This window comes from Terrapene carolina, unplaced genomic scaffold, assembly GCF_002925995.2.
Source record: "Terrapene carolina triunguis isolate 2854851 unplaced genomic scaffold, T_m_triunguis-2.0 Scaffold35022, whole genome shotgun sequence".
NCBI lineage: Eukaryota > Metazoa > Chordata > Testudines > Emydidae > Terrapene > Terrapene triunguis.
In genome coordinates, this window is record NW_020699373.1 from 9465749 (window position 1) to 9492573 (window position 26825).

At 41.4% G+C, this 26825-nt stretch overlaps 2 protein-coding genes across 7 annotated transcripts in view; one reads left to right on the top strand and one right to left on the bottom strand.

Annotated features, from left to right (window-relative positions):
* The first annotated feature begins 12620 nt into the window (after positions 1-12620).
* Positions 12621-22442, top strand: LOC112117235 (thioredoxin-like). The gene is made up of 5 exons (XM_024215155.3): positions 12621-12729; positions 16525-16629; positions 18243-18302; positions 20382-20447; positions 22228-22442. Exons 1-5 carry the CDS (start codon positions 12706-12708, stop codon positions 22288-22290), a joined length of 318 nt encoding a protein of 105 aa, XP_024070923.2. The 5' UTR covers positions 12621-12705; the 3' UTR covers positions 22291-22442.
* A 2602-nt stretch (positions 22443-25044) lies between these two features.
* Positions 25045-26825, bottom strand: part of LOC113405320 (prostaglandin reductase 1-like) — a 41347-nt gene continuing 39566 nt past the window's right edge. For all 6 annotated transcript variants that reach the window (XM_026646421.2, XM_026646422.2, XM_026646423.1 and 3 more), the window contains exon 10: positions 25045-25832. In XM_026646421.2, coding sequence (XP_026502206.1) covers positions 25722-25832 — 111 coding nt within the window. In that variant the 3' untranslated portion in view covers positions 25045-25721. The remainder of the gene's footprint in view (positions 25833-26825) is intronic.

The window sequence follows — 26825 nt, forward strand, 5'->3', positions numbered from 1 at the left end:
CAGAGAAGAATGTTTTTGTCTAATTGGTGCTTGAAGCTTCCTTATATTTGCTCATAAAGTTACGGGGCATGATTTTAATCTCACACCAGCTTTAATACTGATGTGTTACTCCTGCTTTACACCAAGCTAAGTGAGATTAAAATTCATAGCTCTCGTGCCTTATTATTGAAGGAAATGTAAACGGTCATAAACTTAATAGGGCAGATTCTGCCAGTCTTACTTATATTGAGTGGTACATTCTCTGAGAATAGCCCTGTTGATTTCAGTGGGAGTCCTTGCAGAGTAAAGGACTGCTCAGTGTAAGTAGGGGTGGCTGAGTCTAGCCCTAAATATTTTTGTTCCTTCCAGGTACTCACTTAGTTTTTGATGAGCGAGCTAAATTTTCAATTCATTTACCCAGGGGTAACGCCGCTGAAGTCAGTGGAATTCTTCCAGATTCACATTCATGGCAATGTGATCAGAATTTGACCCAAAAGCCCAGCTTCGTGCCTGGATGGGAGAACCCCAAGCTTCCAAGCACTGGGAGTGAATGTGTTTTGTATACTTCCTGGAAGAGCACAGCTGACCATATCTAAAGAAAGCACGACCAAATACAACCTGCTCATATAGACTTTTATATGTATCTGCAAGCTAGGCACTTAACTGAAGCTATGCTCAGACAGAAACGGTTATTTGTTCCTCCCTGAAAGAGGAGGCTTTTCAGAATGGCAGAACACTCGAGCACATCCTCTCTAAAATATACAATGGCCTGATAGAACATTTCCTTCATTATCACGTTGCCTTTAGCATGCCTCAAGAAGGAAATCCTCAAGATCTCCTTCACAGAGGAGCAGTGCACCAAAGCCCTGATGTACCTGCTCTCAGCAAACAAATACAAACAGAGGCAATATTTAATATTAGTAATGTAACTTACATAGGTCACAAAGCACCCCATGACAATAAACTGTTATTGACTGAGCCTCTCGGCCTCTCTCTCTTTTCTGTAGGAAAAATTCTGGAAAAAAGAGATGGCTTTGCTAAGGAAAACATAGACCTAAGTACTAACCCTAATCTTGCCCCTCCATCTTACGTTCTTATATGGTCTCCATTACCGTAATATGTTAGGACCTAATTTTTTTAAATGTTTTTATCCTCACATCACCCTGAGAGATAGGGCAGTGCTTTTATCCCCATTTTAACACAATAGGAACTGAGGAACAGAGAGACTAAATGACTTGCCCAAGGTCACAGAGGAAGTCTGTGGCAGAGCAGGGCATTGAACCTGGGTCTCATGTTAGCACCCTAATCATGGAATAACCGGGAATCCAAATCAAAGGCTCGGATACAAAAAACCCTGAAATCACTGGGAGTCTTTCTATGGGGATGAGGGAGTATTTAGGAGGCCCAAAAAACTAGATGCTGGTTGTGTGCCATCAAAGTCCATTCATTAGACAGATTGTGGCAGAAAGAGGAGGCTGGAGTATAATATTAGTAATACTGGACTCTTACATAGCACTTTTCTTCTACACTTTGCAAAGGTGGGTAAGTATCATTAGCCCTCTGTTTACTGATGAGAAAGTGTCAGCCACGATATTTACATACCTTTGAATGCTCGGAACACTGTATAAAACCTTGTAAGGCAAGAAGAATATTACCTTTAAAAAAATAAGCTTGTTATTCCTGGAGGGCACTCAAGTCATCTAGGCATGTACCACCTGACAACCCGCTTGGCCCCAGTCTATTCCAAGGAGGCTGTCACTTTCCCAGGGCACTTATTTTACAAAATCAGAGCTGATCCATGAGGTATAGTGGAGTTGACTGGCACCTCCTTTTTTCTTGATCTTACGGTCAAGGTGCTTGGATAACCAGCTCCCTGTAGGGGAGAGGGAGACTATAATTGTAAGGTACCGTCGTCACCTCATAAAAGATGCTCTGGTTTATTGTCTATATTATGTGTTTATAGGTCATCATCTGTGGATCTGTCATTAGTCTGTTTCAAAACTGGAGGCCTGATCCTCCCATGCCCTGCAGCTTGTACAGTCATTTACACCTGTGCAAAGTGCTGCCAGATCAGAATTCTCCACACCCACTGGTACTAGATTTTACACCCACTTTGCACAGGTGTAAATGAACACAAGAGGCAGCAGAGAATCAGGGCCTGTGTGTTTTGTAAGTGGTAGGGACTCAATTGCTCTTTTTTAACCTCCTCACCATTATTCCAAGTATTACTGCAGACGCCATCCTGGACCTTAAGAGCAGTTCATGCTTAACTAGTGATCTATGGGAAGTCCTGTGAGAGAGCATCCCGTTTTCTTTGTGACACATGCTGGCATAACTTTAAGCACAGCTATAAAATTGTTAAATATTTATTGCAATTTTACATGTGCCTTATAAAAACAAAATGTTGAAGAAGAACAGAGAAAAAAGTATCAGAGGGGTAGCCGTGTTAGTCTGGATCTGTAAAAAGCAACAGAGAGTCCTGTGGCACCTTTAAGACTAACAGATGTATTGGAGCATAAGCTTTCGTGGGTGAATGCCCATTTCGTTGGATGCAAAAGTGTGCAAAAAGAGAAAAAAGAGCAATCACGTAATGCCTTGTTCCAGTATAAAAGAGCTGAATACAGAACACATCCATCAGGAACGTCCTTAATTACATTTCAGGCACAAGGAAGTACTCTGTCCTTCATTTTATCAGAGCTGGCATGTCTGTTGCTATAACCACGGCCTGTGGCAGTTCCGTTGTGGCAAAAAGTGTCCGGGCTATTGCAGAATGCATGAGACACTCCAGCATCTACAATGCAAATGTCAATATTGTTTTCTATTTAGAATCCCATTCACTGCCCCACACATTTGAATATTCAGCTGACAAGCTAGCTTTGGATGCACACCCCTGCCTGCTGGTTGTCTTTAATGTAATCATGAAACCAAAGGGGTTGCACTGGTGTAATTAAAGACAGAGGGTCTAGGTCTCCTCTCATTTACCCTAGTTTGACACTGTTGTAACTCCACCGACTTCAAGAGAAAAAACAACGAGGAGTCCTTGTGGCACCTTAGAGACTAACAAATTTATTTGGGCATAAGCTTTCATCAGATGCATGGAGTGGAAAATACAGTAGCAGGTATAAATACACAGCACATGAAAAGATGGGAGTTGCCTTACCGAGTTGGGCGTCAGTGCTAACGAGGTCAATTCAATTAGGGTGGATCTGGCCCATTTCCAACAGTTGACAAGCAGGTGTGAGTATCAACAGAGGGAAAATTAATTCCAGTTCTGCAAACTTGACACCATCAAATTAAGCCTGAATAAAGAAAATGTTGACTCTTACCTCTCTCGCTTTTCGTTCTCTCATCTATAAAATGGGGATAAAAAAAATGGAAACACAGTGAAATTGATAAGGAGGAGTACAAAGAACAGCACAAGTATGTAGGACCAAAATCAGAAAGGCTAAGGAACAAAATGAGTTACACCTGGCAAAGGACATAAAAGGCAATAAGAAAAGGGTCTTTAAATGCATTAGAAGCAAGAGAAAGATGAAGGAAAGTGTAGGCCCTCTACTAAGCGGGGAAGGAGCACTAACAACTGATGATATCAAGAAAGCTGAGGAGCTTAATGTCTATTTTGCTTCAGTCTTCACTAAAAAGGTTAATGATGACCAGACACTCCACAGAATTAATATTAACAACCAGGGGAAAGGAATGCAAGCCAAAATAGAGAAAAAACAATTTAAAGACTATTTAGATAAATTATATATATTCAAGTCAGCAAGGCCTGATGAAATTCATCCCATGGTACTTAAGAAACTAGCTGACGCAATCTCGGAGCCATTATCAATTACCTTTGAAAACTCCTGGAGGACAGGAGAAGTCCCAGAAGACTGGAGAAGGACAAACATAGTACCTATCTTTAAAAAGAGGAACAAGGAGGACCCAGGGAATTATAGACCAATCAGCCTAACTTTGATACCCGGAAAGATACTGGAGCAAATTATTAAACAATCAATTTGTAAGTATCTGGAGGAAAATATGGTTAAAGGGAATAGTCAGCATGGATTTGTCAAGAACAAATCATGCCTAACCAACTTAATTTCCTTCTTTGATAGTATTACTGACCAAGACGATGGGGGGAAAGCAGTATATATGATATACCTTGATTTTAGTAAGACTTTTGAAACAGTTCTGCATGAGATTCTCATAAGCAAACTAGGGAAATGTGGTCTTGATGAAATGATTATAAAGTGGGAGCACAACCAGTTGAAAGATCGTACTCAAAAACTAGTTATCAATAGTTTGCTGTTAAATTGGGAGGGCCTATCTAGTGGGGTCCCACAGACCCTGGGTCTGGTACTAGTCATTAATGACTTGGATACTATTCTGGTACTAGTCATTAATGACTTGGATCATGGAGTAGAGAGTATGTTTATAAAATTTGCAGATGACACCAGGCTGGGAGTGGTTGCAAACATTTTGGAGGACAATATTAAAGTTCAAAGTGACCTTGGCAAATTGGAGAATTGGTCTGAATTCAACAAGATGAAATTCAATAAAGACAAGGGCAAAGCACTTCACTTAGGAAGGAAAAATCAACAGCACAACTACAAAATGAGGAATAACTGTCTAGGTGGTAGCACTGCTGAACAGGATCTGGGGGTTATAGTGGACCCAAAACTGAATATGAGTTGTCAATGTGATGCAACTGCAAAAATGGCTAATATGATTCTGGGGTGTATTAAGAGAAGTGTTGTATGCAAGACACAGGAGGTAATTGTCCTGCTCTACTCTGCACTGGTGAGGCCCCAGCTGGAGTACTGTGTCCGGTTCTGGGCACCACGATTTAGGAAAGATGTGGACAAATTAGAAAGAATCCAGAGGAGAGCAACAAAAATGATAAAAAGTTGAGAAAACCTGACCTATAAGGAAAGGTTAAAAAAGCTGGGCATGTTTAGTCTTGAGAAAAGAGTACTGCGGGGGAACTGGATAGTCTTCAAATACGTTAAGGGCTGTTATAAAGAAGACAGTGATCAATTGTTCTCCCTGTTCACCGAAGGTAGGAGAACAAGTAATAGGCTTACTCTGCAGCAAGAGAGATTTAAGTTAGATATTAGGAAAAACTTTGTAATTATTAGGGTAGTTAAGCTCTGGAATAGATTTCCAAGGGAGGTCGTGGGGTCCTCAGCATTGGAAGCTTTTAAAAACAAGACCTATCAGGGATGGTTTAGGTTTACTTGGTCCTGCCACAGTGCAGGGGGTGGACTTGATGACTTTTCCAGGTCCCTTCCAGTCCTACATTTCTATGATTCTATAGTGCTATAGAGGAGAAATGGATCCTCTGGCTGGAAGAAAATGCTTTCTTCTTGTTTACATCTCTTTTTAAAACTATGGAGCTATTCATTGTTCATCAGAACAATCCTGAAGCAATCCTGTGTATATGCATGCGCTCAGTTGTGCAGGCGATGTGTTGGGTCTCAGCTTTCTTGTAAGGACACCCGGGTTCTATAAGGCAGAAAAATCAATGTGCAGTTTTTACCCAAGTTATTGAAAATGCTACAGAAATTAAGCTATTAGAAAGCATCCGCTGGAAATAGTAGATTGAAGCAATCAGGGGGAGGTTTGAAATGAAAAATTCATGCTGCTCCAGCAGATCTCTCTGCAGCATGAGTGTCTAATGGGCTCATGGCCAAACTGCTAGCAAATCAGAGACTGATGCGGAGCAAGCTCTAAAACTGAAGATAACCAAGGTACAATTTTAAAGATGCCTCTGTGTTGCTCAATAATAATAGTTACCTAGCATGTATCAAGTCACTGGGTATTTTGCTGGAGTAAGCGCAGAGTAAAAACGGAATAAGGACCTCAGGGCTTAGCCCATAATGAATTTAATTTTCAAATTGTTTTTGTAACTATTATCTAATCCTCACAAGATCCTTTAGAGGTAGGTAAACATTATTATACCCATTTAACAGATTGATGCCTAAAATGAGGCACTTAATTCCATATTCATGCACCTAACTGAAAGGGGTCTGATTTCCGCAGGAGAGGAGCACCCACAGCGTCCAGAGACTTCACTGGGGAGTTGTCATCACTTAGTAAAATCAGGGCAGCTATATTGCAGTGCCTAACTTTAAGACATCCAAGTTAGAAAATGTTTTTGTAGAATTCCTTTTTGATTTTCAGGTCATTAAAGAGCTCCTGGTGGAGCCATATTGGCCTCTTAGTCTTCTTCCTATCTTTCCTTTGCATCGGAATAGTTTGCAGTTGTGCCTTACTACTGTCTCCTTGAGAATCTGCCAGCTCTCCTGAATTCCTTTTTCCTTTAGATTTTCTTCCTATGGGACTGTACCTACCAGTTCTCTGAGTTTGTTAAAGTCTGCTTTTCTGAAGCAGACTTATGTTGCTACTTTCACTCCTTCCTTTTCTTAGAATATAGAAATCTAGCATTTCATGATCACTGTCACCCAAATTGCCTTTCACCTTCAGATTCACTATCAATTCTTCCCTGTCTGTCAGAATCAAGTCTAAAATGGCCGTCCCCCTAGTTACTTCCTCCACCTTCTGGGACAAAAAGTCCCTGATACATTCCAAGAATTTATTGGAAATGTTGTGTTTGCCGTATTACTTTCCCAACAGATGTCTGGGTAGTTACAGTTCCCCATTACTAGCAGCTCCTGTGTTTTGGATATTTCTGTTATTGGTTTTAGAAATGCCTCATCCACCTTCTCTTCCTGATTTGGTGGGCTATAGTAGACCCTCACCATGACATCACTCCTATTTTTAACCTTTTTATTTTTACCCAGAGATTCTCAACTGGGCTGCCTCCCACCTCCTTCTGGACCTCAGAAAAGTATACATATTCTTTATGTATAATGCAACCAATATTTTAAACATCAGTTCAGGTCCACTGCAATCAATGAGACCTACTCACGGACTTAAAATTAGGCTTTCACTTAAGTACCATGCTGATTTAAGGCCTTTGTGCTGCACAAGTATTAAAATCTGCAAAGCATAGTCCATAGCAGACTTCTTGGTAGGTTCTGTTCTTCACCTCTCCCAGCCTCTGAGAAGCTCTTCAAAGATATTATTTTTCCTTTACACCCCCCTCTCCCATGTTAGTGTTGCAAGGCTTTGGGAAATAGGAGTGTCTAGAGGTATGCTCTGAATATGGCCAGGTGTTAACTTAGTTTTATCTCCTACGCCAGCTCCTTCCAAAGTTGAGCGCCCTTGACTGCTTTCTAGAGACTGAGGTTTAACAGAACAAGCTACAGCCTTCATTCAAGGTAGATTTCTTACCCATCTACCTTCCAGCATGATGGCTGACCAACACTTTTAGTCAGGATCTCCCACAAAATCCAAAGTGCTCGGTTCCTTTGTCTCCTTGGGTGAAAGATAACTTGGGGTTCTTTGCCCCTGCCTTTGTAGTCCGATGAACTTTTGAAATGGATTCGTCTGATGATAACTCCCCAAAGTAAAGTTCATGCAAGCTGTGGGGAAAGCAGCATGGAGTCTGCTGGTGAAGGAAATTCCATGCTGGTTTCTTCCCCCACTTGGTGATGATTGCTAAAATGCAAATTATTTAGTTCCTCCCCCCGCAGAGTAACTGAATGAACATTAAACATGTGACTGTGAAACTCCTCCCCCCATCATGATAGTGTGAGGTTTTGCCTCTACCCCTTGTTAGCTCGATAGGTCTGTTTATGCAATATGTAAATACATTCTCATTGTCATTCAAAAGTAACTCCCTGGTGGGGAAACCACATCCCTTTGTCTAGAGTGGAGTAACTCCTGCTCAGCTGGCAAACACAGTTTGAGAACTATAATTTCAGTTGATGTCTATAACTTTGCATCAGTTGCTTGCATCTACGTTACATGATGATAACAATAACCAGTGAGTTATGAGCTTGTTATTGATACCTGGCATGATACATATCAGGTATGTTTCATGACATTAAAGAATTGTGGTACACTAGAACTTGGCAGGCCAGCTGAAACTCACTACCAGATACCAATGAGCCCCTTGTCTTGGAATGCTGTTAGTCAGAGACTGTAAGTCTTACTATATTAAAAGTTGTTAACCCTGTCAATGATGGATATCTTCGAAACTTTATTTGGGTTTCAGTTTTCATGTATTCTGTAAACAGGCTGTATGACCACCAGTGGCCTGATTCCCAGTTCTGACTGAAATCTACACAGCAGAGAGAGAGAGAGGCTTTATGCCACCTTTGTACTTCTTTGTATTCTGGTCCTCACGGCTGCTCTAATTTACAGTCAACTGTCCATGGACACAAGGGTATATTCTGGCAGTTGAGAGTAGCAGAACACAGCAGTGCTTTCTTCCTGGCCAAGCCTCCAGCACAACCCTACCCCAGACCCTATCCCATTAAGAAGGGACATGTAGCACCATTATGCCAGTTATGCACCACCCAGAGAATCCCCTTACACAGTTACCCACTCTCTGAAGCCTCTGGTTTTATGACCCTTTATGCTGCCAAAGTAGTATAAAGTGGCCCTAGGCTTATCGTTGGCATGTATGAGAGAGATATTTATCCTCTTCACAAAAGGAGAGGAATAAGCAAAGGGCAATAAAAGCACACTGTAAGGACTGTGCAGCATCTACCAGGCAGGATAAATCACCTGGGAGCTTGGTACATGGTGAAAATCCTTTAAAGACACAAGGACAGCCTATGGAAATGAAATAATAAACAGACATCTTTTGCCAGAAAGAAGGTGTGTAACTAACCAGTACAATAACTGTGAACCCATCTGATAAAGAACCAGGGATTTCCCCTAAAGCCTGGTGAAAGGTGATACCTGCTTGTACAGGAACAAAAAGAAAAGGTCTATTAGAAGTTAGAAATATTTTATCTTTACAGTCAAACATTTATGTTTGCCAGTTAAAATTGTTCGTATTTTTCTCATTAACAATCAATTTAATATTTTGTATTCCTTTTGGCTTGGTCTCCACCAACCTCTAAACCATGTATATTTTATAGGGTACAAATATTTATGTCATCTGAGTGCAAAGGACCTGGAAATCTATTCATCTTGATAATCTGTCTACAATTATAGGGACACCAATAACCATGGTATCTAGAGTCAAAAGATAATTTGCACAACTACTGAATCACATTTTACAATCATTCAACTTTATTCATTCCAGGATTTTAAAGCATGCAGCAAACACCAAAACACATGCAATGAGCCCCAACATACACCCCCTCTAAAAAATAAAAAAACTCAGAATACACCAAAACCGAAATACAGTATAAAATGTTCTTTTAAAAGTTCCACACAGTTTGAAAGATTCGAATGGAATTGTCCATTTTAAATATGAGAAATATTTTTTAACCTGGTAGAATCTTTCAAACTGGTGGAACTTTTTTAAGGGTGTTCACTGTATAATTATTAAAAAGAACGAGGAGTACTTGTGGCACCTTAGAGACTAACAAATTTATTTGAGTTTATGCTCAAATAAATTTTAGTCTCTAAGGTGCCACAAATACTCCTTGTTCTTTTTGCTGATACAGACTAACACGGCTACCACTCTGAAACCTGTATAATTATTATTATTTTAACTGTGTAACCAAGGCTAGTTTAATTTAAGTAATACAAGTGACTACTTGAGATTTCATAATTGTAGGAAGCCTGTGGTCCAACACTGACTTGGGAACTCAGTAACCCCCCTGATTTCTCCTTCTGAAACCAAAAGAAGAGAAAACTTCATGGTAACTTGCGGGCTCTCAAAAAAATCATAAGTCATTCAGAGTCAACTAAAACTATTTAAATAAAGCACACTGGCTGGAGTTTTTCCAGTAATATAAGCTGTAAACAGTACTATGTCACAAGCAGTAACATCAGCAATGAACAGTGAGCAAGGAGTGAGGGAAGGAGGAAGGAAATCATATGACTTTTGGCTAGGGCCTATGCATGTGAAATACTTCCTGGTCATTGTTACACAGCAGTTTTTTCCAAAGTCACTGAGCTTTTAGCCATGAGCTATGTAAGGAAACGTAGGCCCGCCCTCAGAATGTTGCTGTGACTAATGCTGCATACAAGCATCTCTCACTATTTGATCAAAAGTTGCTTTAATGCCAAAAATTTCCCTACCTACTGCCCTCTCTTTTTTGCCCATGTGACACAAGAGGCCCAGTTTAATTCCAGAGAAACAAACTCATATAGGAAATATTTCCGTCCATGTAATCATTTTTTTATTTTCCATAACTAAAAAAAGAAAAACAGCCTTTTATTTCTTAACATCTGTTTTCAATTTTCCCAAAGACAAAATGCATTTGCATTTTTTTTATCCTATTACACTATTCACCCAAACCTCAGCGTTCTTTTTTGCTTGTTTATTTTTCCAAGCGCACACCAAAGCACACCCCCATTTTTAATTTGTACATTTTCAATTTGTCTGGTTTGTATTTCTCTGATTTTTTTTTTATCTGTAGATTTCTGGTGTATTGTCTTTTCATTTATATAAATAAATATGGATACATAAAAACTGCTTTCCTCAGAAAATTTTAATTGAAAAACTGAGTGTCTTTAAACCAAAATATTCCAGGTGAAAACCAAAACTGTTCAGTATTTGAATTTCTACCAACAAATTGAAATTTTCTGTGAAATCCTTGATCCCCCTGACCCCTTTTTTTTTTTTACTAGTTTGAGTCTCCTTTGTGGATTTGGAGGCTTTCATCTCACTGGCCGTGATTTGGTTTTCAACACATAGATTCATAGATTCATAGATTCTAGGACTGGAAGGGACCTCGAGAGGTCATCGAGTCCAGTCCCCTGCCCGCTTGGCAGGACCAAATACTGTCTAGACCATCCTTGATAGACATTTATCTAACCTACTCTTAAATATCTCCAGAGATGGAGATTCCACAACCTCCCTAGGCAATTTATTCCAGTGTTTAACCACCCTGACAGTTAGGAACTTTTTCCTAATGTCCAACTTAGACCTCCCTTGCAGCAGTTTAAGCCCATTGCTTCTTGTTCTATCCTCAGAGGCTAAGGTGAACAAGTTTTCTCCCTCCTCCTTATGACACCCTTTTAGATACCTGAAAACTGCTATCATGTCCCCTCTCAGTCTTCTCTTTTCCAAACTAAACAAACCCAATTCTTTCAGCCTCCCTTCATAGGTCATGTTCTCAAGACCTTTAATCATTCTTGTTGCTCTTCTCTGGACCCTTTCCAATTTCTCCACATCTTTCTTGAAATGCGGTGCCCAGAACTGGACACAATACTCCAGCTGAGGCCTAACCAGAGCAGAGTAGAGCGGAAGAATGACTTCTCGTGTCTTGCTCACAACACACCTGTTAATACATCCCAGAATCATGTTTGCTTTTTTTGTAACAGCATCACACTGTTGACTCAAATTTAGCTTGTGGTCCACTATAACCCCTAGATCCCTTTCTGCCGTACTCCTTCCTAGACAGTCTCTTCCCATTTTGTATGTGTGAAACTGATTTTTTCTTCCTAAGTGGAGCACTTTGCATTTGTCTTTGTTAAACTTCATCCTGTTTAACTCAGACCATTTCTCCAATTTGTCCAGATCATTTTGAATTATGACCCTGTCCTCCAAAGCAGTTGCAATCCCTCCCAGTTTGGTATCATCCGCAAACTTAATAATCGTACTTTCTATACCAATATCTAAGTCGTTAATGAAGATATTGAACAGAGCCGGTCCCAAAACAGACCCCTGCGGAACCCCACTCGTTATGCCTTTCCAGCAGGATTGGGAACCATTAATAACAACTCTCTGAGTACGGTTATCCAGCCAGTTATGCACCCACCTTATAGTAGCCCCATCTAAATTGTATTTGCCTAGTTTGTCGATAAGAATATCTCACACATTTTATTCCATTACCTCATTTAATACTTGCCCCTAGGCATCACTATGATTTCGGGGAAGGGGGACGTGCGTGCATCCAGGTTAGCAATCGAAAGCGCAGCCTGGGGCATTGCGACCTGGTGTGTGGCGTTCCAGTGCCACTCCGATTTGGCCCGGCAGCCCCCCTGGCCCTGTCACAAGAGAGGGGCAGCTAGGCCAAATCTGAGCTCTTGGCTGTGACCTAGGGTGACCAGTCAGCAAGTGTGAAAAATCGGGACGGGGGTGGGGGGTAATAGGAGCCTATATAAGAAAAAGACCCAAATATCGGGACTATCCCTATAAAATCGAGACATCTGGTCACCCTACTGTGACCCCACCGCACCGTGCCCGGAGGGGGGAGCTGGGGCAGGAGCAGCCACTGTGGGGTGAGGGCAGGCCAGGCTCACTCTCCTGCCCCCCTCCCGTGGGGCCTCCCCTGGCACTGCCCTGTGCCTCTTTGGGGGTGACATCTGCTCTGCGGGGGGAGTCAGTGACCGCCTCGCCCTCTCGCTGGGGGAGGGAGGAGCTGTGTTGATTCCTCGGGAGAGTCCCCCCGCCCCCGCCGCCTGACAGCTCAGCGGAGTCCCGCCGCCCAGACAGGGAGGGGGCCTTAACCCGCGCCACTCAGCGCGCGCCGAGCCGAGGGGGAGGGGATGGAAACCCGCGAGCACGAGCTCCGCTACGTCAGCCGTTGGTGTGCATCCTCCTCTTCTGGGAAAAGGGAGGGGCGGGGCGCGGACCGCGCGTGCGCACTGAGGCCTGGGGGTTGGCCTCTATATAAGCAGGAGGGCGGCGGTAGCGCGCCACAGGCACTAGCGGTCCAAGTATCAGTTAAGCAGCGTCTCGTGAGCGCAACCCGGGCGGCAACGATGGTGAAGACCGTGGGGAACCTGGTGAGCAGCGGTTGGTGGCGGGGCGGCCTCGCCAGCGTCTCGGGGGCGGGTAGGGCCCGCTCGGGGCGGGCGGGGTCTCGGGGAGGTTCAGTGCCCGGGAACGCGCGCGAGCGCCGCCCCGCCTCGTGCCCGCGCCGTAAGGCTGAGTGGCCCCGCCGCTGCGGGGGCGCGGCCGGGCACGGCGCGGTTCTTCCCCCTTCCTCCGGGGCAGTGGTGTCCTCGGGGCCTGGCCCGCCTTGCACTGCGCCAGGCCTCGGGGAGCTGCTCTCCTGAGGAGCCTCGGGCTGAGCCGGCGGCCGGTCTGCGCTGGGGAGGGGATCCGTTCTCCCCCCCTGGCGGGACCCCTTGTGTGGGAACCCCCCCCCGGTACTGCGCACGCCCGGGTAACTGGCTCCTCCCCCCCGCTGTAATTGGGGGTCTCGGTTCGAGTGGTTCTGCTGCAGGGCCACGGAGTTCCATGGGCCAGAGCGGAGATCCGCTGCCGGGTAAACTGTCAGCAGCTGCGGCGAGGATTGGCGCTGTGGGCCCACCGCCCAAGTGGGCCCTGCATCAGTTAATTTAAAAACAAAAAAAACTTCAGCAGAAACTGATGTCGGGCACGCCCTGTGCTATCAAAGTATCGCTTCTTACTTGTCACTGGCAGAGGTAGCGCTTTGATGATGTCAAGGCACTAATATTTTGTCTACCCTCTAAAAATGAGACTGATGAATACAGGTTCCGTGTCCTCTGTTGATTAGCTTGTGTGATAGTGCAGTAGTGTAACAATTATGGAAAGTAGGCAGATTCCCTTCTTGGGGGGGAGGAGGGAACATTAGGTCAGGAATGGTTTGTGCTCATCTGTGCAAGGAGTTTGCCTAGTACTTTGGGAAGTGTGAGTAAAAGGGGGACCCGATGTTGACAATAACCAAGTCACTGTACTAGTGGTCTTGGCTTGTCACAAGATAGTGTTTCTAGAGAGCTGTCAATGACGCAAAGCTGCTGTGATTGTGTCCTCCTAATTTAAAACTTACGCTGTTAAACAAAATTATTCTAGTATTGAATTGGGTCCTAGTTTTTTCATGTGACCCAAAACGGGGTTTGCCAAGGTAGTCTTCAGCATAAAACTTAACCAGATTATACCCGCTGGTCCCACCCTAGTGAATTTCATTGCCTTTATGAATGCAGTGAAGGAGAGAACATGATAATGTCTGAATAGCATGTCAAGGAATAGTTGTTGGTGCCCAGGTAGGTTAATGCTAGGGCCTCTGAACCAGTATTTTAGTGTTCAGTCTTTTTATAGCTTCACCAGATTATCTAAAGTAATGCTGGTTCCTTCAAAATCTGAATTGGCTTCTTTGATCCCTTAACTTACAAGAATTGTTACAGTGCACATCTTGTACATGGCCACAAATAGTCAGGAATAAATGAGTTTTATATTCTACAATTTAATTGTTATCATTAGTGTCACTGCATCTCTAAGGACTACAAATTCATCTAACATGGCTACCTTGAAATTCAGGCTGTAGCAACACAACCAAATCCAATTTGTACAGATGACTGTCTCTGAATTCCACAATACAGCAAATTACATAGCAGAATTTACTTGCGGATAATGTTCAGCCAACAATAAAATGGTACATGTTCCGTTCCTCTATCAGTTTTATTTGTAGCATACAAATTGGGCTGCTTTTATCAGCCATCTGGCCAAATTTCTGAATTATAACATACTAAAGGAACACAGCAGTCTTTTAAAATACCTTAAAGTGGCTGTATCTAAAGCTAAGCAAACCTAGTGGGCTTTTAATTGCATTCATTTAACTGTGTGGGATTGTACCTTTTGAGTCTTGTGCTCAAATTTAAGCCAGCTGGTTTAGGTGAAATTCAGTTAACAGCTCAGTCTTGGTACAAAATATAAATCTGCTTCCCAGAGTCCCTTGGAGTGATGTTGGCTCCAAACTAGTCCACTTTCACAAATGTAGATGGTTTCACTACAGGAGTCTAACAGCTCTAGCTATATCTGCTGCACATGTAAGCTGCTTAAATAGAAAGAGTGGTTCCATCCTTTGCTGAACTTATAGAAGACTTGGATGTTGGTGCAGGAACATGAAGAAAATTGTTTTCCTGGTGGAGTCTAAATGATTGTGCAGGTTTTAATATATAGCAGGCTCCTTAAAATGTAGCTGGATCATGTATTGTTACATCACTTTGGAAGATGAGGCGGTGTTGCCCAGTGGATAGGGCACTGGACTGCAAATTGATTCTTCTGGTTTCCAGTTTTGACACTGACCTTCACACCTCTGCTTTTCCTCTTCGTCAAGGCAGCTTGAGCTACGTAGCTTGCAGTGCCAGCCAACAGTGCTCATCAACTATAGACATGAGGTGTTTGAAACTGAAGTTACATCCAGGTTTCACTTCAGAAACTCCTTAATTTTTTTTCCTTTTGAAAGGAGGAGGCAGGACACAGATGGGGGAGAAGGGGATCGATTTTTAAAAGTAGTATTCATCATCCTTTTTTCCTTCAGCTGAGGTGACTTAGACCTCACCTCTCTCCGTGTCCCAGTACTTGGTACCCAGAAACCCTGTCTTTATAAGAACATTTGTCACCTGTTTTCTCCATATCTTGTGACTTGACACTTTCCCAGTCTTCCCAGGTACTGTTAGCAGTTCCCTGACAGTCTCTCAGATGTTTATCATGCTATTTTGGGAATTAAATAAGAAGTCACTTGCTTTGCAATCTAGGTATATAGCCTAAAACAATCTGAACATCTACGTCCTTCCCTCCCAATGGTGTTCTTATCTAAAGAAAAGGCAAACCGTACATCGGAACTCTTGATATATGTCATGCATAGAAGCACTGAACTTTGCAGGAAAGCTTCCTTTTTATTGCAAAGGATGATCCACTTAAGTATGAAGACTGTATAATTGGTTCTATAGTGCAGTGTGATTAGCTTATACCTTGTTCAGGGACATGTAACTGAAGTGAGAGGTGTAATTCCAATCTATCCATTTTGGATTAGGGAGGAGATGCTATTGTGCTATGAAAACAAAAGGTAGGGCTTTGGTAGTTATGGGCATGAGTCGCCTGCTTTGCATCAAAACCTACTGCTTTGGTGATATTTAAGAGTAAAAGTTCTAAAATGTAGGATGAAAGAACTGGACAAACTGGACTGAATGCAGTTAAAATGGCATTTTCAGGAACAGTTGACTGGAAACAAACCTTTGTATATAAGGAGAAGCTGGGTTTGTGGTTTCTATCTGATTAGAATAACAATTCTAATAAAAGATTTGTCAGATACCCTCATGTATCAAACATACCAGAACACTGGCAGTAGGAAGCACCTGCTTCACTAGTTAGAGCAAGTATTTGATTAGAACTCGACAAACTCTCTCTTTCTCTCTTGCCTAATCTGCATGCCTAGTTCCTTTTTAATGCAAACTAAAAAGGAAAATCTAGTCTCATGTAGTAGTTCTTTTGTTTGGCTTTGGGCCAGCCAGTACAACAAATCTGCTGCTACAACTTGGTGGGTAATTCCTACATGAGAGAACTTGTTCTATTGCTGAAAAAGTAATAAGGTTACTGTAATAGCTTTTGGGTTGTTGTAGGAGACATTTTTTGGACTCGTGCTAATGTATTCAAAATCCACTGATTCTAAAGAAAGTCTTGGTATGCAACACTGGCTATTAGGATTGAGCCACCAGAATATCCAGTCTATAAACAGAGTATGAACTTCAAAAACAAGTTAGTCATAAAGAGGGGGACTGATTTGAGCACACTTGCAAAAATAAAACTTGGTGTTGAATCTCTTCTCTCTACAGGAAGAATTTAGGACTGAATTGAAATCTGCTGGTGATAAGCTTGTAGTTGTTGACTTCTCGGCCACATGGTGTGGACCATGCAAAATGATCAAACCCTTTTTTCATGTAAGTAACAATGCCAAACTCAATACTCTGCTAGTTTTTACAGCTGAGACTTGACTAGTGCAATGCTATCTTACTATAAAACTAGGTCACTATGGATGTCTGAATGGTCTTGTGTTACTTGACACACATGGGGGAAGACTTGCAAGAAAATCTCAGTTGTGACCTCAGTGTGACTGTAACCAAAACAATGATATTCCTAATGTTGTCCAAACAATTCTTCACCATTCTCTTTAAAGCATTCCCTTCCTTCCCCCTCCAAAAAAGTGAAATGCTCTTCACAACTTATTGTGAGGATCATAACAAACTGACAAGGTCAAGAAAATTGAAATAAAATTCATAGTCTCTGGTGCCATAAAAGACAGCCTTGTCAAATGATTTTGAAGTCTAAAACTCAAATAACATTCTAACAAAATCACAGAACAGGCTGATATAATATTAATACTTACGACCCAAACAAGAAAAGTAAAGAACTGTAACCCTGCATGCAACTCTGAATAGCCATCAGTGAAAACTAGGAATCATGATTCATTAGTGTAATATGTGGCCGTAAACTATTACAAATGTGTAGCTTGGAAGTTGTACCAATTTCCTGGTACAGTAGAACCTCAGTTATGAACACTTCGGGAATGGAGGTTGTTCATAACTCTGAACAAAACGTTATGGTTCTTTCAAAAGCTTAAAACAGAACATTGACTTAATACAGCTTTGAAACTTTACTATGCAGAAGAAAAATGCTGCTGTCCCTTTTTCAGTAGTTTAACACAGTACTGTACTGTATTTGCTCTTGTCTCTGCTGCTGCCTGAGTGCATACTTCCAGTTCCAAATGAGGTGTGCGCTTGACTGGTCAGTTCGTAATTCTGGTGCTCATAACACTGAGATTTTACTGTATCTACTTACTTTATGAAGGGTAAACCTTTTTGATGAATGAAGGTACTTCACATGTGACTCTCCAAAGTTTCAGCGCTATTAAAACTTTGTTCTAATTCTCTTTTGAGGAATTGGGTCAAACTTTCACAAACTATCAATTTTCTTCAGTCAAAAGAGAAAAACATTACAATCTTTAAAGCTATTAAAAAGAAGGGAATACATGTTTGAGATCCATCTGAAGGAAGAGGGTACATGTATCACTCTGTAGACATGTAAATCTTACTCTTCAACTGACTTGCAACTTGCTTAATGGTTTTAAAACTTCATTATGGCTTAGGAGCATGCAAATATAATCATCCTAGAGACACATCTGTCACATGACTTCATGGTTGAGGGAAATGCCCTAATAAGTTCCTCTCTAACTACTCTTAGTTTAAAGCTGGGTAGTGGAAGGTTTGCCTTTTACTAAAGATCTTAGTAAAAAGCATTTGAAACTAAAATGTACTACTAAAAATCTTAAAATGACTTCTGTGGTACATGTAACTGAACTCTTGACGCTCCAGCTAGTGACATAATTGCTCTATGGCAACTGAAACTTGTACTTATCTACTTTTTAGTAAAAGATACTAACTGGTAAGATTTGTTTTGCCCCATTTGGGGCTCTTATATAAGACTCCTAGAGCACTCTTAAACAAGGCTTATATGAAGTAAAAACTGCAATTTTAACACTGTTTTAAAACTTTAGAGTCTTTGTGAGAAGTTCCCAGACGTCGTGTTTCTTGAAGTTGATGTGGATGATGCTCAGGTAAGATCCTCAAATAGTGCACCAAAAAGTAATACTGTTTGTGGCAGAACTGGCAGTAAAGGTTAACTTTGCCATGCAATCTAATACTGGGAAACTTGTCTCCTAAAAAGTTGGTCTTTGCTCTCAAAATGGTCAGTTGCTGCAACAGTGGTTACCTAGAGCAAGAAACTAGGGATTAATTGTTATTTCTAAAGGGAATATTTTAATCCCCCTGTTAGTAATTCAGCATTTCTCCATCGTGTACTTTAATTCCTAGCAAACACTAATTGACAAGAGATCGGTCTGATTGCTAAAGTGATTTTGATCCTGTACTCCTTGCATATCCAAAACTCCTGTTGTCCTCAGTGCATGTGAATAACACTTGATGGAAACATTCAAACTAGACTAAAATATCAAGAATTCATTTTAAAGTCCAAATGTTAATAGGGGGATTTCTCTAATATCTGGAATCAAGCCATCTTAAAATATAAACTTGAGTTCGTTTTCAGTTCTTCTAAGGAAACTGAGATCCTCTCAGGAGACTTCTTATGTTCCTAAAAGCTTATGCTTCAGGGTTTTAGCTGGCCATCTACAGCAGTCAGTTAGGGATTCTCTTGCACTCTTACTGTCCTCCACCCATTGTATTATGGGTTTTTTAATATCCTTCCTCAGAAGCATTGGGGTGACCATTGCTGCAGATGGGACATTGGATGGTGAGGGACAGGTCTCTGAGGTGGCACCACTGTGCAGTCTCAGATGCCTGGCTAGCTGGTTCTTCCTCACATGCTTAGGGTCTAACTGATTGCCATGTGTGGAGTTGGGAAGGAATTTTCCCCCCAGGTCAGATTGGCTGTGGCTGGCAGAATAGGAGGGGAAGAGGGTTGACTTCCTTTGCAGCATGTGGATGTGGGTCAGTTGCCAGAAATATCCGGGTATATTGCACAATCACTTCCATGCCATTGAGGGGGGCCTTGGGCACAGGTGCCCCTTGACCCTTGCTTTTGTTGCTTGTGGTACATATGTCTAGTCTCCTGTGGGTTGTACTACTTTGGTCAAATTTCAGTTGTTGGGTGTATTGTGCAGGGGATGGCCTACAAGATACAGGAGGTCAGACTAGGTGATCTGATAGTCCCTTCTGGCTTTAAACTCTGATAACTGCTCAAAGCTTCCACTTGGCCCTCATATAAGTGATACAACATTTGTTGCATTCTCAAGTACTTATGCTGTAGTAGGCTTGTCTGTGTATTGGCAGTATTTCTAGCTTGCCTGCAAATCTTGTTTAGAATCTGCAGTCATCTTGCACTCCCCTCCCATAGTTTGCTAATGTTATAGAGGAAAAACTACCTACTTATGTATTTGTCTTCCTGTACCCCTGCTGTGAAGGTACCTTGAATAGCATAGGCACTGCTCTCTGCAGGGGTTGTAGCCAATCTAAATTTCACTCCCTCTTTCTTCTCCCCCCCCCCCCCCCCCCCAAACTTTCAGTTAGGATAACTTAATCAATCTTTGGATATGTGATCTATTAAAGCTGATGCTTCTCAACTGAAGCTATTGTGTGCTAGTGATAAACTATTCTTGAGTGGTAATAAACAGCAGGAACACTACTCATTGCTTAAAAGTATCTGTCCTTTCGTAATGAGTTATAAACACTTCTAATTGGAATTTCTTCATAAGCCTTTCCAATATAGGTTCTTAATAATTGGAACAGATGGAAGTAATGTCAGATTGCAAACCTGGCTGACTAGTAGATGCTTGTTTAACAAACTCATTAGGCAGACCTTCAGCTGTGAAATTACCTTACAAATAAGGCATGATATGGAAGAAAGTTAGCTTTCTGTAGTATTGTGCTACTTTCTGCAGAAGTAGTCTTACTTGTTTCTGTCTTAACAAATCCAGCAAAGAGGATGAAACCACTGCTAGTTGTAGGAACAGGAAGACTATAGTATATCCACATAATAACTAGTGACTGGTCTTAAACTGACCAGAGTAGCAAACAATTACTTGGTTCCCTTTCATTTTCTGTAATCTGGTACAGATCTGATGTCTGGTTAGTTGTGTTTAATTTGCCAAGCTAAAATTGCAGTGAAACTTTCTTTTTAGGACGTTGCTTCAGAGTGTGCAGTCCAGTGCATGCCAACATTCCAATTCTACAAGCAGGGCAACAAGGTAGGTTTTCAACATTCTTAGTGAAACAGTATAGGTGTGGGGAGGGGGGATACTGGATGCTAAAACACTAAATATGAATTAAAATAACTACATGTATAGGGCCCAGAAAAAACATTTTAATGAGGTTTAACTTAGCTGCTGGAAGTTATTTTAGGGAAAAATAGACCACTGGGGCAAGTGACCACACACATAATAGCCGTTTCCTGAATAAGTCTCTGGAGAAATGGCACCTTGTGAAGATCTCACAATAGCTTGCATCTCAATTTACCTCCTGAGCAATATAGTTCACTTACATGTACTCACTTAGAGAGAGCACAAATGGCTTTAGAGTAGCCTCAGAAACAAGGAAGTTCATATTGGCACCCTAAAAAAAGGATAATGCCTAGCCTTCTGCAATGGGTCACTAATGTTACATGCAGTTAAATCACTTAGAAGTAGTTTGTTTCTAACAAGTTCTGGCAACACTCTAGGTTTGTATTCCAGGTAAATCCTAATGTGAAGTTTTGACCCAGACTTTGAGCCTCTCTCTCCAGAACCTAATGTCTGAAACCTGCTTTATGCACCTATCCCAGCTGCAGGCCAGCTGGACTTAATTTTAATTAATATTCCTATCTTTTTGTGACCCAATCATAACTAAACAACAATTCATAACTTTTTTCAAAAAACAAGCAAACTAATCTATTAGATGTTTTTAGTCTTCAGCTATATAGAAAGGCAAAGGAAACAAATTCAGTACTTCTGCACAATACCAAAATTGTAATTACTGTAAATGATGGCAGAGCTGATAAAGTCTAAACTCCAGGCGCTATAATAAAGAACTTGGGCCAAGACTACTTATGCTTTCTCTCAACCTAGAGGTGAGCTTCTGGTTGGAATATCTGGTTTAGTAACCTCATTTGGCTGTCTGTTCTCCAAAAGCACTTAGTTATGAAATAATTGGATGGATGGCTGTGCTCTAATATAAAACAAGTCCTTCATACTGACTGTCATCTTCATTGTGGGCTAGTGTATAACCAGACTTGCAGGCACACTGCTCAAATAATTTTGTTCATGTTAGGAAGGGCCTTCCGGGGGTGGGAGCTGTGGCTTTCAAAAACTAAATTTGCCCATCAGAAAATATGCCTCAAATGTTGGGTGGATTGAGTCGGTGGTTACTATGTCCAGTGTAGACAAGACTCTATCTTCTAGAATCTCTAGTAACTTTCTCTTTAAAACTAAATATATCCTTTTGTTGCCGAGTCTGTTCCTTGTCCACAAATCTAACTCTGAAAACATGTTCTCCAGCAAAGTATTACCTAAAGTTAATTCATCTGGATGTGAAGTGGTGTCATAACACCTTAATGCAGTAGGTGAAAAGACATTGTCTTGCATCCAGAGTTTAACTGAATAGTTTGACCTCTTGTAGATAACATGCAAGATTTTTGGTAAGAAAAGTTTAATTCTTTACAACTTTTGAGAGCCAAGATTGACATGGCATATGTGTAGCTGTTTCTTATGAAATCTGTAAAACTGTGTGTGTGTGTGACTGACTGGAGTCAGTAGGAGGTGCTTGGAGAACAATAAAGCAGAGTCTGGCCCAAAGTGTGTAAAATACTTTGGGGTGCAGAGCTGCAGAATACAAAATCTGGAAATCAAAACAATACTTCAAACCGCCAACATTGGCCACTTCTTTATCCTCTGATTTATGGGACTAAAATTGCCAGTATCTTTCCAGGAATTATAAAACTCTTTGGGCTAAAAATCACTATTTTAAATGGCTATTCTTAAATTATTGTTACAGGTGCATGAATTCTCTGGAGCAAACCGAGAGAAGCTGGAAGAGAATATTACCAAGCTACGCTGATCGAACAGTGTGAACAGTTAATGTTGACTGTTTATATATAGCCTGTAACTTTTTCTACTTATGGAGTCTAATCAAGTTAGCTAAATATGTATCCAAAAATTTTGTCCCTTCAGACTGTAAATGAGTACAATAAAATGTAAATTCTTCACTTACAGAGACTGCTGTCCAGTGTGTGAAACTAGGCAGCTTGCATAAGATATAGCTGTATTACTTCTGGGGGTGGATGGCTAGGTGGTAATGTGGTGGTCTACTGGACCAAATGCTAGATATGAAGTTAATCCCCTCAATCCCTCTGAAGTACTCTCCTAAAACTAGATGGCCATTCTCAGTAGTATTGACCTGTTTTGTACAGTATGAGATCGCCAATTTCCAGCAGTCTGTCCTGTTTAAACAAAGTTCTCAGTGCAAAAAGTTCACCATAACCCATCTTAATCCAAAAAGCATGTTTTGCAGTAATAGACACATTACATGGTACTAATAATCTGTTTTACTCTGCTCAGGTTTGGAGGTTCCAACACACTACGTTGTCATGCTAATGTCTGACTAAGGTACCAAAACTATAGTTTTAATGGATTTAGAGGGTCACAATGTTAGAAAAACATTCCCAGAATTCCATATTCAAGATGTTTCGCTTGCCTGGCTCAGAAGTAATATCGTGAGAAATTTGATGCAAAAACTTGAAATAATGAGGGTGGGGAAGAGTGGTCCAAGCAACCTTAGCAAGGTTGGTATGTGTTATGTGCTGTCAATTGGTTTCATTGTCTGGATGACTTCAGGTTAAAGCTTTTTTCAATTTCTAAGTCTAAAAAAAGTACTTTGGTGCTGTTTGTCACAAGATCATGGGTCTGGTCTATTCCCCACCCTGTAACCAGTCCCCTGGGAGTGCCCAAGGACCCACACCATTCCCCAGGGGCAGGCACCTGTTCTCTATGACTGAAATGAGATCTTGGGGCACTAGCAATACCTGTCTTTCTTTAGTTCCCTGTGGCAAATCTAGACAAGCCAGACTTGTACAGTACAAGGCCCCTGCACCCCTTCAGGGCACAATGCGCACTGAGTATTTGCATCTGCCTTCCAGAGTTTTTTGCTGTTAGGTGTCAATTGTTCAGTCATTGGGGTTTGCCTTGTTTCTTTGATTCTCAGTTGATATGGGTTGGTTTCACCAAGTTCTTTAATGACCCATTGGTGACACCTCATGTCTCTTCTTCAACTCCAAGAGCAGTGTTAACCTTTCGCACCTCTTGGGTAGCAATGAAAAGCACCAAGGGAAAGTGAGGCAGACACAAGCTTCATAAATTACAAAAGATTCCCACTCTGTCACACTGAACTCAGCTGACTCAAGCTGAATAGAGCTGGGGACTTCTTGTGTGACATCTTGTGCATTAATTCATCACACAGCAACCTTACAATACTACTGATGAGTTAGTGGCTAGGAGGTTTTATTGCATGGATCATCAAACTTAATAGTTTAGTGCTACACTCCCTTGCACAAATCAGACTATAGGTAGAATTTACAGGTCAAGTTTATAAAAAATAAAAATAAACTTGCAAAACCTGTCACGGCTGACCTATTATAGTAAGATTTCTTTTTTTAAAGATGTGTCCTGGTCTCCCATTGTTCAGCAAGAAGGCTGAGCTGTATTTGTGTGAGTGGGCCAGGGCTCACTTTCAGCCAGAACTACTTGCCATCTTTTCAAGAGCAGTGGAGCTGCAGGCAGTAATTCCCATCAACTATTAATAAAGTTGTGCTTGAGTCGATCTTGCTTTTCCTAGCTAACTTAGACTCTCAAGCCTGTGTTCCTTGGCAATAGGTTAGTCAACTGCCCGAACCTTCAGGCTGTTTGTTTGAAGTTAAGATAGTTGTACTGACACAATTGGAAGGCTAAAGATGTAGTATTTATACCACAGGATAGTTCAGACTCTAGCAGGGATGTTTGCTCTTGCCTTAGCATCAGGCATAGGACACTTCAGGTTTTTTTGTTTTTATAAGATGTTGACTTTGGACTCCCTTTGGCTTCCTGGAGCCCAGGCAGAATCTAATCTGTCTTGGCAACAGAGTGTTGCCTAATTTTAAGATGCATTAGCTGCTGTTGCACTTAATACATTCAGCATTCATTTATCGGCATGATAGCCAGTAGAGCTAATATAATATAAGCCCCGACTTGGATGATATGAGCATGCTGTGTGAACCTTTTAGTTGCCAGGTGAAAGGCATCAGTCTGTCTACACCTTATTCATCATTTGTAGGGGTTCCGACCTCCCTGTTGTCTCCATAGAGTTCGCTGCTTCTATGTGCATCTGCAGATAGAGCTCTGATGTTATTCAAGATACTTACTACTACAAGCTCTCCATTTTAGGCTATTTTCAATATCTTTTGAGTTGAGCACTATTTTGTCTATCTGGGCCTCCTTTACTCTTCCACAACACGAGATAGTCTTAGGCACTCAGCTCACAGGAGGTAAAGGCATATGACCACTAAATTCCTGCAGAATTTCCTAGATGTGGATACATACTTGTCCTAGTGAGTGTGAAGAGCTGTCTGAGTTAAAATAAGGAGTTATCCTCAAATTGGCATGGTGGGTGTAGTCTGAGGGAAGGAGATGGTATGTAAAACACAGATGGAGGGGGAAAGATTAAAATTAAATTACAAAGTTGGCAGATGTCAGTCTTTCCCAAATGAATGTGGAATGCATAGCTGATCAGTCAGGTTATTTGATGCACAAAAACAGAACAAGTCATAAATATTGCCACTCCATGTAGTCAGTTTCATGTCAAGATAAGAACCATTTTCTTTATCAATAAGATTTTAATGGGTTATTTTTCTTTGCATAAACATACAGCATCTTAGAACAGCTCTAAACTATTTAATCAGATTACTGCTGGGTTATGTTGCTGTGACTGTGACAAACATGGTGTTAGCTACAGAATAAAATCTACATTTTAAGGGGATCTAGTACAAATCTATTTTAATGACTATTTAGCAGATGCTATTTAAAAGATTGCAGTTGACTTCTGCTCTCTGCATGGACCTTAGATATCAAGCTCTTGAGCAGCTCAGTTAAGGTTCCTTGTTTTTAAAAATAAGGTCAGATCCTCAGTTAGTATAAAGCCATATAGCTCCACTGACCGTTTACCTGGCTGGCTTTTTTTCAAAATGCCCATGAAATTAGAGTATTCTCGTAAGTCTCACAATCACATGTATCAATGAGGACTGATTATAGCAGTGATAAAGTGGATTAATCACTTAGCTGTAGGAGCAACAATTTGTTGTAGCATTGCATTATTTGACGAAGCATCACTTTCCCCAAACCGGTTGGAGACTTGTCTATTTTGAGTATACTTTAGCCCATTAAAAGTTGTGGCTGAGCATTTGGCAACAAGACAGATAAGCTATTGGTATGGCTTTCCTAAAGGAATGAACCACATGCCCTTTACACTTTTATTATTGCTTTTCCAAGGTTTTCTCCCTTTAACAGTCCCATGAAAGCTGCTGGCATTTTTTCAAATCCTTCAGTAACATGTTCTTCACACTTAATTTTCCCCTGTGCAAAGAAAAACAACAATTTTACTCAATTTTCTTCTACCGTGCAGGTGGTCTAAACTGTAGCTAGATTCCTTCAACTCGTATCATTCCTAGCAGCTGATGTGAACTGTGGTAGTTCTGTTGAAGTCAATGGAGCTGAACCTGTTTACATCAGCTAAAGAGCTCGCCCTTTGAGAGTAAAAGGTAATGTCTGTAGTGTAAGATTATTTGTTTTAGTGACCTCTCACTATTCAATACTGCTCAGCAAAAGTGATTTAAACATGGTTGCTGCTTTTGGTGGCCCATCTACCACTGTTCCTCTGACTGATGCCAAATTCTCTATGGAACATCAGTTATGTTTGCAGAAGCTAACTGCACTAGGTCTAACAGAACTAAGTCTTCAGATGTGGAGCATTAGAACTCTCCAGAAACAAGATTTCTCTTCCTCCCCTAGTAAGTGCAGTAGTGCCAACCCAACTGATAAGCCCCACAACAACTGTTGGGTGCTTTGATGCTTAGTGTTGTCTTTAGGTTTCACATTTTCAAGCTTTTCTCTGCAACCAAACTGAGGTAATAAAAAAAATTCACAAGAATTGGCCATGCTTTAAGTGGAGGGGTAAGGAATAGAGCAAGTACTTTAAATATTTGGCAGGGGGCAAAAAAGGCAGTTAAAAGGTAGTTGGACTAGTTTTGAAATGGGTCTTAAGAGATTTGCATTTAAATTTAGGGATATCCCAGGCCCCCTTCTCACTCACTTGTCAGCTGACTGACCTTACAGTGGAGATGAGCTGAGTTTGGTACCTGGCCCCTTCAGTTTTGGCCAAGCATAGTTTTGTCTGCTGCATGCCCTATTCCTCTCTTCTGTATTGTGTTCAGCATGGTTTGATGCTGACACACACCACCCCTACACCACCTGCTAGAGGGACATGTTGGGTGTGGAAGAGCAGTGTATGAGAGCAGACTTGGCTCGTGTTAGCGTAGACAGTCTTTTGTAAAGAGGGAAGTAGCAGCA

What these genes read in the sequence shown, in the direction of transcription:
- LOC112117235 (XM_024215155.3), top strand. Translation starts at nt 12,706, where the DNA reads ATGGTGAAGACCGTGGGGAACCTG. An exon ending in TGATCAAACCCTTTTTTCAT is followed by an intron (nt 16,630 to 18,242) that starts GTAAGTAACAAT and finishes TTAAAACTTTAG; the next exon opens with AGTCTTTGTGAGAAGTTCCC. An exon ending in TTGATGTGGATGATGCTCAG is followed by an intron (nt 18,303 to 20,381) that starts GTAAGATCCTCA and finishes CTTTCTTTTTAG; the next exon opens with GACGTTGCTTCAGAGTGTGC.